Genomic DNA, 16,949 nt, shown 5'->3' with positions numbered 1-16,949 from the left:
ATTTCCAATGTGTATTTATTTATTTCCTTTCAAACTTCATTAAAATAAAAGCGATACATCTCCTTGAGGTTGTCTTCTTTATGTTAGTATTCAGTTAACAAACTGCAAATTTCAGACTCAAGAAGTATTGAATGCCATTTAGAAAGTGATCGGTGATAATTTCGTTGGGACTCTGCCGTGCTGAACTGCTTTTCGCATATGTTGACTTTTCCCTAACTGTAGAGGTATAATTTTTATGGAGGTATAGTTATGCCCAGTTTGTTTTCACTTTCAAATATAGGATGTGTCAGTTGATGCAGGTGGTGAGAAGGGCATTTTAGAAAGAACTTGGGCTTTGGAAACAGATCACAGTTTAAATTCTCACTTCTCTACTCATTGGTGGCTTGGCCAGAGCTGGAACTTTATCTTGGAGCAAGACTAGAATGGAGGTGCAGAGAATATCATTGTGACAGTCAGATAGATGATGGAAACTGAAGTCAGGACACCATGTAGTGAAGCATTTCCTGGGTCTGTACAGCTGTTTGGTGAGTATCAGGGGGATGAGGCTGAGCCTCTGCCTTCATGAAACTTGCAGTCTGTGGACAACAGGGAGATAATCACCTGGGATCCAAGAGAGAAATTCACACCACACAGAAGTAGAAACAGTGGATTATGGGGTCCAGATGGGGGAATCTGCACGAGGAGAGGCGGGGACGGCTTTTTAGAAGAGGTGGCATTAAAGCCAGTTAAGGATGGGTGAGAGATTTCAGCCCGTGAGGAAGGGGAGACGGGCATGGCATGCTGAAAAAGGAACATGCTCAAAGGAGAGAGAGACCAAAATAAAAAGTAAGTACATGCATTTGGGACAATACAGGCAGGCAGATTAAGCAGAATTAAGGAACGTACACATCCCTCCCTCTTTCTTCTTTCCTTCCTTCTTTCTTCCATTTTTCCCTTCCCCCTTCCCTCCTTCCCTTCCTTCCTCCTCATTTCCTTATTTCCCCCTTCCTTCCCTCTCTTCCTCATCATATCCCTCTATCCCTTTCTTTCATCCTTCCTGCAACAGTTATATGCCAAGGACTCGGAATATGTGCTGAGCCATATGTGTAGCCTTCCTTCCTGGGACTCCTTTCATTAGGAATGTAGACTTGGGGCTGCCACGGGGGATCAAGGCATGACTCACGGCTAGCAGTCCAGCTGGAGAGCTATTTCAGGAGACCATAGAAGACAGACTTGAAGCTGTTACCAGGAAAATTGTGGTGTCACTGCAAAAACAGGGTGTGAGCCGTTAACTGTCATTAGAGCGTAGTAGAATTATCGTATGGTACAGGTGACCCTTAGACAACACAGCTTGGAACGGCGTGAGTCCACTTATACACAGATTTTTTTTTTTTTAATAAATGCAGTACCCTACTGCAAATATGTTATTTTCTCTTCCTTATGATTTTCTTAACATTTTTTTCCCTCTAACTCACTTTGTTACAAGAACGCAGCATGTAACTCACAAAGTATGAGTCAGTCGACTGTTTATGTCATTGCTAAGGTTTCCTATCAACAGTGGGCCATTTGTAGTTAAGTTTGGGGGGATTCAGAAGTTATACATGGGTTTCCTGCTGGAGAGGGGGTTGGTTCCCCTAACCCCCGTGTTGTTCATGGGTCAGGTCTATAAGAGAGTGAACCCAGGAGCCAGACTGCCTGGGTTTATATGGCAGCCTTAGTCCTTAGTAGGTGTACCACCTTGGGCGAATTGTTTGACTTCTCTCTGCCTCAGGTTCCTCATCTTTAAAATGGAGATCGTAATAGTACGTTCCTCACAGAGTTGTTGTGGGAATTAAGTGAGTTAATATGCATAACCTCCTAGAAAAGTGCCTGGGACATACTGGCCCTATATAACCATAGAGTATGTTTATTAAATTACTTCTAGTACCTTGCATGAGGATGAACTTACAAAAGAGGAACCACTCGGTCCCACTTTTGCTAGAAACAGTACATCCAATAGTTTGTGTAGAAGTGAGCATCTTTTCAGGAAGATAAAAGCCAAACATATTCCAATATTATGGAAAGAAATAAATCATAGCAATTCTGTAGAGTCAATCTGCTCATTGTTATAGTACTTACCTTTCCAAACTTGGGAAGAAATGTAAATAAACACGCATATTACATATGCTTACATATTAAGTTTTAGAGGTGAAAAGTATGTTCAGCAGTTGACAAATTCTGTTCAAATATCAGAAATGTCTTACAGACTGAAATCCAAGCCTTGGATACCATTGGGATAGCCTCGAGAGACTCATCCTCTATTTTTATTGTCTAAGCTAATGGTCCATTAACACAGCTTCTTGAGGCTAAGCCCGTCAGATAATGTGTGCCTTCTAGGGCAAAGACGCCAGGTGGGTGTTTCCTAGTGGTGGAAAGCAACATTATTTTTCCTAGGGGAAGAATGTGAACAATCCCACTTTTTTGCATAATGGTAACAATAATAAGAACATTATATAACGGGCAAAGAAATTGCCAAAATGACATCAGCGTTCAAAGGGAAAATCCCCATGTTCATAATCAGTTTAATGATTTTGGTTTCAATACTGTCTTGCCCTCATTCGCTATTCAGATAAATGGTGCTAATTTTAAGGATCATCAATATATGAAGAACATCGACGCCCTTTCAGACTCATTGGCATATTTGCATTAGCGGACTGATATAAAACCAAAAATTTCAGGAAGCTTTTTATAGCATTTGAGCAGTGTTTCCTTCTTTAGAAATAAACTTCCAAAGTCTCAACATTATTTCTGACCTTATTTCTTATCTCCACAACACAAAATAATTTCTATGATAATAATAAATAAGCATCTCAGGGTATGAGAACTGAGAGTTATGCTCTTTTTTTTCCCCGGCTTTCTGGACGTAATTTTAAACACCCTAATTTCAAACTGCCAGGTATTTGAATTTTAAGCCATTTTCAATTTGGTGTCACCAAACAAGTGTGCAACATCAATGGTTCTTATTCCTGATAAGCCTGTCCATTCACTCATTCTCCTTCCCTGCCAGGAAATAGTTAAGCTTCATGTGTCAGAAGATTCCCAACACAGGGCTCCTGGGTGGCTCATTCAGTTAGGTGTCGGACTATTGATCTCAGCTCAGGTCTTGTTCTTGGGGTCATGGGTTCAAGCTCTGCATTGGGCTCTGGGCTGGGTGTGAAGTCTACTTAAAAAAAAAAAAAAAAAGCTGGGGCGCCTGGGTGGCGCAGTCGGTTGAGCGTCCGACTTCAGCCGGGTCACGATCTCGCGGTCCGTGAGTTCGAGCCCCGCGTCGGGCTCTGGGCTGATGGCTCGGAGCCTGGAGCCTGTTTCCGATTCTGTGTCTCCCTCTCTCTCTGCCCCTCCCCCGTTCATGCTCTGTCTCTGTCTGTCCCAAAAAATAAATAAACGTTGAAAAAAAAAATTTAAAAAAAAAGAAAATCACACACACGTGCACACACACACACATACACACACACACACACACACACACACACACACACCACTTGTGTTCCTTTGCCTCGTGGATTTAAAAGCATGCTTTGTTCTCATCTATCTGACATGATGAATAAATTGATAGAACACCATAATGCATAGAGATGTGATAGCAGCCATCTGGGATGGATGTTGGTTGGAAGTTATTTTCTACTTAGCTTCCCGTGTTGTGGTATTTAAGGCAAAACTTTAACGAGCACCAAAACTAAACTCAGACAACTAATACTTCACACCTGTTTGGTGACGCCAAATTAAAAAAAAAAAAATTCAGTGTTTATGTATTTATTTTTGAAAGAGAGAGAGCACGAGATGGAGAGAGGCAAAGAGAGAAGGAGAGAGAATCCCAAGTAGCCTCTGCATTGTTAGCACAGAGCCCGATATGAGGCTGTAATCCATGAACTGTGAGATCGTGACCTGAGCTGAAACTAAGAGTCAGACGCTCAATGGACTAGGCCGCCCAGGTGCTGCTAAAATGGCTTTAAATTCAATTGCCTGGCAGTTTAAAATTATGTCAGGAAGCCAGAAAAAAACAAAACAAAACAATAGCTTCAAGTACATGCTTGAAGTAAATTGATTCATTTGTAATGATAAAATCATATTGACTAATTTAATTATTATTCATCCAGAGTTGTAAACCAAAAGCCAGTTTTCGATAATCGAATCTGCATCTTAAAATCATTAGAAATACGTTTCTTATGGAATTCCACAGAATGGTCATTTGGTTATAAAATTTTTAAAGGAAGGGGCGCCTGGGTGGCTCAGTCGGTTAAGCGTCCGACTTCGGCTCAGGTCATGATCTCATGGTTCGTGAGTTCAAGCCCCATGTCAGGCTCTGTGCTGACAGCTCAGAGCCTGGAGCCTGCTTCGGATTCTGTGTCTCCCTCTCTCTCTGCTCTTCCCCTGCTCACATGCTGTCTCTATCTTAAAAATAAATAAAGATTAAAATAAAATAAATAAAAGAAAATAAAATATTTAAAAGAAAAATAAATGACCCTAGAGAATTAAATGTTTCATATGCATTTTTGTATTTAATCTTTAATAAATGTAGAGTTTAATATTATCTATGAATATGCAAGGTAAAAATGCATATTTGAATATAATATATAAATTATTTATGATGAGAGACAGAAGCAATGAGGGAGAAGAGGGAGTCATGGGTAGTGACAGACTTACCATTTGGGATCCACATATTCAGACTTAAGGTAAGTAAAGAGTTTAAGGAAATATCGGATTCACACAGTGGATGCTGGTTGTTCAAGCTCATTTGTTTTTAAAGCTTATTTAAACTGTTTAGGAATTCTTCTGACAAGCCATATGTTGCAACAGCCAGAGCCCTTTCACACAGAATAAAATTGTGCAGGTTGTTTTGAGTTTCATTGTTTACTGACAAACCATAATAGCAATCCTAGTCTTGTTTCTGTCTCAATTATGCAAAAGGGAGAACATGACTAATTAATCCTTTCAAGTTGATAACACTCTTGAAAGACTTTTGATCATTTGGACTGTAAAATCCTCACAAATACTGATACTTAGGATACCAAATTATTCTCCCCATTGACTAGTGTGGTACTTACACGGTTTGTGAATTTCAAAGATATTCCATTTGTTTACCAATTCGAAATCTTGACAAAAATGGCTTCACAGATCACTCACTAGATAATTAAAATTCAGTAATATCTGAGTATATGAAATGTACCAGTAACAGATAATGTACAATATTATAGTTCTTTTAGAATTCTAGTGTATTACTTTAATGACTTTTGCATTGATGTTCTTATGTAACTTATGTATTTGTTTCTTACATTTTTTTTTTGCAAAAGCAAGAGACAGTTCCCCTTTTTTGCAGTAGCCAAATGTGCTAAAAAGCAAAATAAGTTTCCAAATAGAGGAGACTTCAACGCATATCTTCGGAGTATATTTAATTTTGTGCATGCATGAAAGATAATAATGTGATCCCAGGTACTAAATATTCCTCAGCCATTCGCTCGCAGTACTGCTATCTGGAATAAAACTAGATTAAATGTGCAGAGCGGTGAATTACTGAAAATAATGAAGCTAAGGCAATTCATTAATCTTTATCTGCTTGTCTATTTTTTATAGCCGGGATGAAATGGAAAAATTCATTTGGGGGCCGATCAGATCGAAAAGCGTCTAACATTATGAAGAGAAACATGGGGCTGAAAATGTTTTTTTTTTTTTTTCCTTTTTGAATTGAACACAGCACCTTTTTCTTACATGCCTCTGTTTTTCTTTTAGTGGCAAAGCATTTCTATAACACTGGTTGAGAAAGTTCAGATGATTGCTGTAATCCTAGGATCCCTGTTCTTAATAGCAAGTATGACCTGGCTCCTCTGGTCTGCCTTCAGCCCCTATGCAGTGTGGCAGAGGAAGGACATCCTTTTTCAAATCTGCTATGGAATGTATGGTTTTATGGATCTAGTGTGCATAGGTAAGACCATGCCGTTGAACATTAACAAACTGTCAGTAATCCATTTCTTTCAGCTGTTTTACTTTCGCCAGTGGGATCTGGGGTAGAACGTTGTGGTTCACGGGATCTCGGTTCTCCAGGTACTTAACTGTCTGGGGTGTCACAATCGGGCCGCTTTCCTCAAAAAGCATAGCGTCTATATACCCAAGTTGTTGCAAAAAATTTAACAGAGTAATGCCCATTTGAAGTGACTTGTTTTGCAAGGTAAAGGAAGGAAGAGTGGAAGAAATTATTGGGGGGGGGGGCAAAATAAGGTCATTTATTTCTATGGCATGAGAGCAAATCAGCCCCCTTTCACCAAGCTGGGAAGGCATTGACTGGTGACGGTGGTGGTCTGTGCATTTGGGGAGAGGAGGGACAGACCCCTGGTGGTCCTACCTCGTGGTCAAGTGACTCAGGTGCCTCGAGGGCACAAAGTACTCCTTGGCGGGATGGGGGCTGGGGGTCAGTTTCTCCTATCACCTGTGCCTCTTTGTTTTGCTTAATACATTCAGTGGCTTAGAAGAGAAAAAGGAGCAAACATTTTGGCTTAAACAGATCCCTACGAAAAAAAAAAAGGTTATTTGCACGTTCCTCTTGACTGATCTGCTGTTTCCCCAATACCAAGAGAAAGTGGAAGCCAATCCATGCAGCAGTTATGTGGCGTGTAATTACGCAGTTATCACACTGGCACTGTGATGGTGTCTGGTTGGCAGTGGGGGGCAGGCACATAGAGGGGCCACGCGGTCTCGAGGGGACTGTCCCTGCTCTGATGTGGTTGCAGCTCGGTGGGGCGTCAAAAGAGCTGAGAGAGGCAGCCGTGGTTTAGAGCAATGGTCCTACCGCTGCTTCTTAAGAAGTGCACATTCTCAGGCTCCACCTCATCTGCCAAATCAGAAATTTCAGGATTGGGGCCCCCCGGCCGCCTGTGCATCACAAGTCCCCTGGGATTCTGAGGCATGCCGAAGCTTGGGGGATGCTGGTTGCAGGGAATGGTGCAATTTGGGATCCAGTGACTCGGTTTCCAATCCTGGGCTCCGCGGGGACTAATCAACTCTCTCTCTCCGTGTCCTGGATGGAAATAATAATCCCTAGCACACAGGCCCAAATCAAGGAAATCATGATTAGAACCAATTATGTTATTAACTGGAAGTTACAGATTAAAGGTATTTGAATAAGTCACAAACATTAAAGCAACTCAAATCATTCACACTAATGCCTGTGCTCACTAGAGCCTTAATTTCACTAGCAGTTTAAATATCTTCAGTCACTTTTTCTAAAAGAACCCTATACATTTTAAAATAGGATTAGCCAGAATTTCCTCTCTTCCTCCTTCCTCCCTTGTCACTAGCACAAGACTAATAGGAAAGAAAATGATCAAATTGCAGGCCAGGAAGGGAAAAAGGAGGTGTGGGGGGGAAATGTCATGAATAATATGTAAACTGAGCAGATGTTGCCTGAATAATGGAGCTAATGATGTGTATGAACAATTTGCATTAAATGTGATAATGCACTTGTAAGCATTTGGAAATGCTAAATCTCTATACAAATATAATCTCTAGGGTATTGCTCTAAATAAAGAAGAGTCACAAAACTGTTCTACAAATTCCTTAATAAATTCAGAGATAGATAGTATTTATTTTTTTTCACCATAAATGTTATAAAATGTGGTATTCCGTTGATACGAAAAGGAGAGATGAAAAACAAAGAAACCATTAGGCTTCCAGTCGAACGTGGAGGGAAAAAGTCCCATTGGCTTTGATATCATTACAGCACTAAAAAACGAACGTATATTTATACATCCTGGTTAGGAAATCATTATCCTGGCTTTCCTTTCTTCTTTTTTTTAATGTTTATTTACTTTTGCGAGACAGAGAGAGAGAGGGCATAAGCTGGGGAGAGGCAAGAGAGACAGACAGACAGACAGAATCTGAAGCAGGCTTCAAGCTCTGAGCTGTCAGCACAGAGTCCAATGCGGGGCTGGACCCCACGAACCATATGAGATCATGTTCTGAGCCGAAGTAGGATGCTTAACCGACAGAATCATGCACCCCCATTATTCTGGTTTTCAAAGCTTGCATTTAGTACCAAGTTACCTTATCTTAAATTTTGATTGTTAATGCCAGTTTCTTAATAAAAATTATTAAATTTTGGTTTTAAACGCATAGGCCTATGGACTAATGATTTTTGGCAGAATATGGACATATTTGGGCTTCCCTTTTGAAATCTGGGTATTTGCCCATTTTATGAAGTCAAGTTTCTTAGGAACACAAACCAATCAACATTTTCCTGGCTTACACTTTGGAGAGTGCATTTTTATTGACGTTTTAAATAATGACAATAACCTTTCATTGCATTCTAACTCATTAAATCCAAATCTCACCCTTGCAGGATTTATTTGTTTTTTTTTTTTAATTATCTTTAACGTTTATTTATTTTTGAGACAGAGAGAGACAGAGCATGAACGGGGGAGGGGCAGAGAGAGGGCGACACAGAATCGGAAACAGGCTCCAGGCTCCAAGCTGTCAGCACAGAGCCCGACGCGGGGCTCGAACTCACGGACCGCGAGATCATGACCTGAGCCGAAGTCGGCTGCTTAACCGACTGAGCCACCCAGGCGCCCCAGGATTTATTTGTATTTTTTGAAAAATGTCAAAGAATTCAGGTTGAACAACCTTGTTCGTTTTCAGAGAGTATCTTATTTTTTTCCTCAAGAAATTGGGAAACAACTATAGCCAAGTTAGCAAATACACATGCAGGTTGTCAATAGCCAACTGGATCATAGCCAATAATAGCTCCGGCAAATTAATTCAAGGGTCTGTTAATTGCATGTAGATGGTAACAAAGTAGGTTACATTGATTACGCCTCCAATCCCCCTGACTGCAGGAGTCTGAGGGTGAAAGCAGGTTACCCTCTGAGCCCAGTTTGCTCAGGTCAATAAATATTTATTGAGAACCTTCTTTGTGTCAGACACAGTGCTAGGTGCTGGGAATACAAATCAGAGTGGGTCATTTTCCCACCCCCACGGAGCTCTCAGCCACACAAGAGGACAGGCATGTCAGTAGGTAATTAGAATCTGGTGGAATGTGCACAGTTCTGGAAGCAGGCACAGGAGGTGGGCAAAGCAGGGAGACATGACTGCTGGGATGTCGTATGCAAGGAGGGGGTGGTTCCAGGCAGGTTTCACGGGGAGGTGACAGCCAAGCAGGCTGATGGATGAGTACATGCATGGCAAGTGGGGAGATGGCCCCTTGTCACTGGTGGAGGAGGTAAGATTGGCTCCCCTTTCGGAGGGCGTTAAAGTACTTGGGAACATTCCCACATTCCTGTTTGCCCAAGCTTTTCAAACTTGTTTATACCTCAGTGAGAAGGAACAGGCTGGCAGCTTCATAAATCTTCTGTTTAAAAAAAAAAATTCAAAAAATCCGTAGATTATTCCTGAATCAACAAATGTTATAATCCAGCCAGTGTTTGTAATGCTTAGGAAGAGGTTGTTGTTGGGTTGTTCAATAGAAATGTAAAGATTTGTAGAAAATGTATTTACTCAGGAAATTCGTTAACTTCTTTCTACAAATAGGGGGTTTGGTTTTTGCTTTTATTCATGATTAATTGATACATTTTCTGCTTTTCCGAGATTCAGTTTTTTCTTGCTATTAAAGTTTTGAATTCTCCCTGGGTTCTAGGTGCCATTGTCATTGAAATGCCTGGATTAGGGCTGTTCAGTAGAATTTACTGCAGTGTATCTGTTGTCCAGGACCACCAACCCTAGCTACGTTTGGCTCTTGAACGCTTGAAATGTGGTTCGTGAGAAAGAGAAACAGAATTTTAAAGTCAATTTTATTTAAATTGACTTAAATTTAAATAAATAGCCACATGTGGCTGGTGGCTATTATATTGGACAGTACCGATCCTAGATGATGATTCAACTTGAATGTGTAAGGGTTCGATGAACACAATCCCCATCGCCTATATAACCAGGTTGTATTTACTAAATCACAAAGTGGCCGTGTGCCAAGAGAGATGGAGAAAGTAAGAATGAGTTGAAGATCGTTAAGAGGAGATATTAAAGGTCAGAGGGTGGTGGTCGAGAGGTCAAGGGAGAACCATAAAAGGGAAACGTGTCTTAAGGAAATCGAAGTACAAAACGGTAACTTTATATCATACAGGGGGAGCTCTTTTAAGTATTTAACTATTTGACATTCCAACTATAATTGTGTACCAGGAAAACTAATATAAAGGATTTAAATCACTGAGATGTTTTAGCCTGGGACAGTAAGTTAGGGACAATAGTCAAAGCAAGCTCGTTTGTGTTGGCTCCCCCCTAAGAAGATTTGCACGGTGGGCAAAGGAAGGTTATGAAACCCAGAAATGAAAAGCAAATGCATGATGGAAGGCTTTGGGCTCAGGATTTGGTTCTTAAGTCCATACTCTGCACATTGAGAAATTAAAAGGCTATGGCTTCCATTGACTGATTCATAGGAAGCTTGTTCCATAAGAGGAATGCATTCAGTAGTGACCCAGAGTCAGCCATGAGGAAAGGGAGTCATTTGATGAACTTGCATCCAAAAAGTGAGGGCAGTAGTTACCACGTCATTTGAGTGTCTGGTAGAACCTGATGAGGTGAGTTCAATTTTCTGTCAAAGCAATAAAATGAAACTAGAACCCAATTAGTGGGATTCCTGAACTCGGGATAGCAGTGCTTATGCTTAATTTCATTAACACTCTAAATTAGTGCCGAATCCATGTCTGGAATATGTTTTGAGCTTCCTTGAGATACCAACGGAAGGGGCTGGTTATGGCCACAAAATTTAAGCGGCGCCTGGGTGGCTCAGTCGGTCAAGCATCCGACTCTGGCTCAGGTCATGACCTCGCGGTTCTTGGGTTCAAGCCCTGTGTCAGACTCTGTGCTGACAGCTTGGAGCCTGCTTCAAATTCTGTGTCTCCCCCTCTCTCTCTGCCCCTCCCCTGCTCGCACCCTGTCTCCCTCTCTCTCTTCTATGGATAATAAAACATTTAAAAAAATTTAAGAACGTGGATCACTTTGTTATTTTAAAAAAATCTCTTAATTGTCCACATAGTATAAACATATACATATTCAAATAAACCCATTTTATGAATATATAAAGTTTAAAAAAAAGACTTCACTCCCACTGCTCTGTTATGTCATTCCCTTTGCAGAAAGGTCCCCCTCCCCCAACATTTTGGTGTATATCCACCAGATCTTTTTCTTTTTTTTTTTTTTTCTTTTTTTTATTTTTGGGACAGAGAGAGACAGAGCATGAACGGGGGAGGGGCAGAGAGAGAGGGAGACACAGAATCGGAAACAGGCTCCAGGCTCCGAGCCATCAGCCCAGAGCCTGACGCGGGGCTCGAACTCACGGACCGCGAGATCGTGACCTGGCTGAAGGCGGACGTTTAACCGACTGCGCCACCCAGGCGCCCCCACCAGATCTTTTTCATTAGGTTAACATGTCTATGGGTACATAGACACATAGGTGTTTTAATATAAGTGGGATCATACTATTCGTATTATTCAAAACATAGTCATTTTCATGCAGCACCATGACCTAGAGATTTTCCCATTAGAATGGATGTACAGCCGTTTACTTAACTTCTACTGACGGATATTCAAGTTGTTACCAATTTTTGTCATTAGACACAGTGCTGCCTAGCGGTATTTCTGTAGGCAGGATTCCAAGAAGTGCAAAGTCTGGGTTGAGTAGTAAGCACATGCCCCGTTTCGGCTCTCTAATTTTGGCTCTCTAAATTTGACTTATATTGCACTCACCCCAGATATATGAGAATTCCCATCTTCCCACGCCTTGCCAAAAATGGATATCCATTTTTTGACATTTTCATTGGTAGTTTGAGCTATATTTAATACCATTAGAGTGCTTTCCTTAAAGTCTCTTGTAACTATTTAGGTTTGTGGGGCGGTTTTACCTAAGAAAATAAGAATGGCCACACGGACCGTGCTCTTAATGCAGCCTGTCCTGCGTGGCGTCTTTTGGGATGCGGTGGGCAGGAACATAGACTAGCTCTGCCCTGTGATTACTCCCACCTCGTCTTTCTGAAAATGAAATCAGAAGATGGGATCGAGGTCAAAGATCGCTGCCTCTCGAGAACAGTTCTATCGATGATACCATTAACACTCAAGGAGTTTCACTTCTCAGTCTGTCTCTTTTTTTCATGCAGAAAGTGCTCCCAGAAATTGCTTTAAGGAAAATTGCCTCCCTCTATCACTTGGGTCTGTGGCTAAAGTACTGACTCTGTTATTGCTTGTTTTCCATATTACTCTATTAAATAAACAAATTAAAGCACAGACATCCAGAGTGGAGGAAACACACATGTACCCACCAGGAACTAAAAATCCCTCTCAGAGCTCTTTGAAATAATGATATAAAGTATAGTACGGTAGTTTTTCTTGTCCTGCTTTTGAAAACTGCAGAGATTAGGGCATTTTTAAAAATAACCTGCTATACACTTGAACGAGGATCAGATCAAAATATCTTCTCCTTAATCTACCAATTATATAGTCAGTGCTGAAAAATGCTCCTTCTGCAGAAATTTCATATCCTCCAATGTGAGGTTTTATTTCACTCTGTTTGAAACCTAATTATTTTTTTTTAAATACATATGAATTCTTGTAGTTATTATTATAGCCCTTTTAAAAAATTTGTTTTTCACAGTTGATGATCTGTCTAGTTAAAGGTTCTTGGGCACACACAAGAAAACGATATAGAGTTAGCAGTTGGTAATGTATTCACATTTCATTATAGAACTTCAAACAAGTAAATACCACATGTTCTTACGGTCCTTGATTATATCGGAGACATGAGACACGTGTTTACATTTTTAAAAGCTAAGGTAACATTTCTGTCTTTCCATACTGCTTCACTGTGCTATTTTTTTTCCCCCGGCAGAGCAGCTAAAAGTAACACATCGTTGAACCTTTCATTGACATGAAACTTAAAACGTACATTTTCTAATTCTGTGATATTGTATGAGGAAAAGTGAAGACTTTTAACCAAGAATTTCAGGATAATCAAACTCTTGGTTACCACAAATGAGTTCTCCCCATTGAGGATGGCCAGTCGTCTATTTCAAATTTTTTTTAATATTTATTTCTGAGAGAGAGAGACAGAGCACCATTGGGGGGGGGGGCAGAGAGAGAGAGAGAGAGAGAGAGGTAGGCAAAGAATCCAAAGCAGTCTCCAGGCTCCCAGCTATCAGCACAGAGCAGGGCACAAACTCCCGGACTGCGAGATCATGACCTGAGCTGAAGTCGGACACTTAACTGAGCCACCCAGGTGCCCCGCCAGTTGTGTATTTCATGCCAGGGTTGTTTCTTTCTAAAATGAGGCTTTTAGATTTTCTTTCTTCCTGTGGCTTGTTTTCAACAAATATAAACCAATTAGCATAAGCAAAGCGTAATTAAGAAAGTAAATCAACTAAGGAAGAAAAATTCGAATGCATTCCAAGCAAAATATAAATGACTATTGGACGATCTCTTGTTTAAAATTTCCCATGCTCTCTGGCACTTCACAGCATGATTCAGAAGTTCCTAAAGCATTTTGGGTGAAAAACATATATTTACTTAAAGCGTTTGAAAGAAATTAGCATTGGAAGGTGGAATATGCCATGATGTGGAGCAGAAAAAAAAATGAGTTTGCAGGAGACAACAGGGGAGCCTTCAATTCTTAGATTGTCACACAGGGTCATCAACCGTATAGATGAGTGAGTTTGAAAAAGAAATTTGGGCAAAGTTTGTAAAATGTGCAGCCCTTGGCTCACTGCAGAGAGACAAAATATTTATGGGTAAATATAAAATCTATCAAATAGTTTCGAGTGAGAAACGTAAAATTGCCAAGAGGACAGTCTCGTTCACCAGCGTTCTTCAGGGCCTGTGTCGGTTCTGTCCTGCGCAGAGGGGTGAAGGATGCCCGATAGAGTAGGAGACCCAGGATCGCAGAACCCAGTGTGGTTCTGGGGGCCTCTTCTATGAGAAATGGGGGAGAATAGCTGTCAGCCACCCACAGGCCCCACACCTCTTCTCAGGGCCACACCAGCAGGGCAGCTCCACCCCATTCAAAATTGTCAGTAAGTTTGATCCTGAGACTCCAAATATATGTTGATTTTTTTTTTCAACGTTTATTTATTTTTGGGACAGAGAGAGACAGAGCATGAACGGGGGAGGGGCAGAGAGAGAGGGAGACACAGAATCGGAAACAGGCTCCAGGCTCCGAGCCATCAGCCCAGAGCCTGACGCGGGGCTTGAACTCACGGACCGCGAGATCGTGACCTGGCTGAAGTCGGACGCTTAACCGACTGCGCCACCCAGGCGCCCCCTTTTTTTTTTTAAATCACAAAACACCGGGAGCCCACATCCAGCCGTTCATGGCACTACACCCCTGTCACCACCACCACCACCACCACCACGGAGTCTGGGATCTGAGCCACCAGAATCATTCCAGAGAACAGAGCTTTGAACGTCAGTAGGTCCTCAGCACGAAGTGGGCCCGCAGAGGCTGTTTCAGAGCTACGGGCAGAGCTTTGGGCTGCGGAAGGCAGAGTGTAGGAGGGCGGCACCACTCTCCTCTCCCAGAGTTTCCTAGGAAGCACCAATGTGGAAGCATCTGCGTGAATCATAAGGCATGTGAAAAAAAGCAGCTCAACTTAAACACTGTTTGGCAGAATGACTAGGAAAGTTGACTAGCCCGGTACTTCCTTTTTTAATCTTCCTATCACAATGTTCAATTTTCCCTCCAAGACAGGAAAGGACTATCAGCCACCTCTGCTCTCAAGACATGCTTCCATTCCCTGATCTGTGATCTGACTGGGGATCGGTACCCCTCTGGTGCCACAATTTGGCTACTAACGAAACTTGGCCCAGCTGCTGATGCAGGGAGGACAGAAGCCTCCTTCTGCTCTTGCCCGGAGCCCCTCTGGGTTTCCCTTCAAACTTCCTCCCAGGCAGAGGGCTGGGTTCTGAGGTCGGCTGCTGCAGCCAGGACCACTACCAGATTTGCACGAGCTGCTAGCTTGATGGGAATCATTTCTTAAACAGAGTAGAATCTTTTACAAGTATTGATGTTATTTCCCGAATACAGAATGTCTTAGGCATCATGCGCTAGGAAATGCCGCAACTTTGTCGCGAAAGAGTCTCGAACAGGAGTGCATCGTCCCACACCAGTCCCAGCCTCCTATCTGATCCTTCGCTTTCTGACCTCTGAGGCCAGGCCCCTCAGAGAGGCAGAGTGGTGCTTTGTAATTCAAAATTGTTAGAGGAAAACCAAATCTTTATCATTTATATGCTTTGAAAAGTATGCCATTATTAGCATTTTACTCTGGAGGTACAAATTAAAGGCTTTTCTATGCCTTAATCATACTAATGTTTACCAATTTCTCTAAAGATTATTATCGTAGTTGGTTATCAGAGATATTGCGGCCTTTAAAACCCCAGGAAATAAAATAGAAGGGAACTTGTTTTTTGGCACTTGCCCTTCAATGCTGCGCTTGCAATGGACTCTCAAAGCGAATTAACTCTTTAGGCTTCCTCAGGGAGAGAAGACACAACCCCTTGCCTTCCTGTCCTTTGCCCTTGTAAAGTTCAAGCTCTCTGGGGCAAACATTGACATAGTTAGCAAAGCAACAGACCAAATATGCTGATCTTGTTGACTTCTGTTTCCTCCAGAGAAAATGTGACGCTCTTAGCCATCTCTCTCATCTGGAGGCCATTTAGCCAAATGGGTCCCCGTCATCTATTGAGCCAACATTTGCTAAGTGTTGACTGTGTCGTTGTAAGCCTGGAGTGCAGGATAGCGATATTAATAGCATGGGTCTGCTGCCTGTTTTTGAACAGCCCATGATCTAACAATGGGCTTTACCTTTTGAAATGATTTAAAAAATATTTAGAGGAGGTTATTATTTTGTGGCATATGAAAATTACATCAAATATAAATTTCAGTGCCCGTAAGTAAAGCTTTATTGGAATACAGACATACCCATTCATTTATGTGCCATCGATGAGTAGTTACAACTTCGTCATTGAGAGACCATAATGTTCACATAGCCTAAAGTATTCACTGTCTGGCCCTTTCCAGAAGAGCTTTATGCAGCCTGACACGCTCCCTGCTCTCCAGCTGCTGGAGAGGGCCAGGGAGCTAAGCAATTAAAATGCAACACGAAAAGTGTCAGGAGACAAATACATGTGAGAGTAGGTGGGAGAATGTCGGTTAACCGTACTTAGAGGCAGCAAAGTCTGTGGGGAGGAAGAAATCTTGAGTTCAAGTCTAAAGAAGAGCACGAAGGGGGCCAGAGAGAGGCAGCTGCCTGAACCTGTCAATACATGAAAACATGTATTTTGGAGGACTCCTGTGTAATTTGGTGTGACAAGAGCAAAAGACGCTTGCTGGGGAGTAGCAGTGAGGAAATAAGGTGTGATCATCGAGCAGGACCCTGTGGCTGGAGCATGGATTTGGGACGGAACCGTGAAAGCTCAGGGAGCCCCTGGAGGGTGGTCTGCCACCTGTGACTGGTCAGCTTGACAGTGAAGAAAGAGCCTTGGTAGCAGGGGACATTAAAGGGGTCAGGGGAGTGTGGTGGGCATGCTGGGAAGGCAAGAAGATAATAATCCAGGCAAAGGATTAGGCCGACATCAGGGCTGATAGGCAGCTGCCGGAACTCAAAGAGGTTAATCTCCAGATAACGGGGATCAGATCAGTGGAGGCAGGGGTGGAGGTCAGGGGTAAGGGAGAGGGACCATCAAGTGTGATTCACAGAGGCTGATTGGTAGATGGGAGAGAAAGAGGATAGGTGCTGTTTGAACATTTTCTTTTTGCAGAATTTCTGAGGAATCGAGTGGATAGGGCCAGGCAGTGGCTGCGTATAGCGGTCTGGAGCTCAGGATAGAAATTTGAGCTGGGGATTTGTATCTGGTACTTGAAGCCACTGGCTGCAGGAGAAGGTGATCTGGGCGAGAAGAGCAGCAGT

The 16,949-nt window shown here is 42.1% G+C and overlaps 1 protein-coding gene across 1 annotated transcript in view; it reads left to right on the top strand.

Moving 5' to 3' along the window:
* The window catches only part of MARCHF11 (membrane associated ring-CH-type finger 11), a 105,490-nt gene that overhangs the window by 74,928 nt on the left and 13,613 nt on the right, over nt 1-16,949 (top strand). Inside the window, exon 3 of the mRNA XM_025923749.2 lies at nt 5,746-5,938. Coding sequence (XP_025779534.2) covers nt 5,746-5,938 — 193 coding nt within the window. The remainder of the gene's footprint in view (nt 1-5,745; nt 5,939-16,949) is intronic.

The sequence above is a fragment of the Puma concolor genome, chromosome A1 (assembly GCF_028749965.1).
Source record: "Puma concolor isolate L17-30 chromosome A1, mPumCon1.1.hap2, whole genome shotgun sequence".
Lineage (NCBI taxonomy): Eukaryota > Metazoa > Chordata > Mammalia > Carnivora > Felidae > Puma > Puma concolor.
Note: the sequence above shows the minus strand (reverse complement) of the source record. Positions and strands in the feature narration are given on the sequence as shown.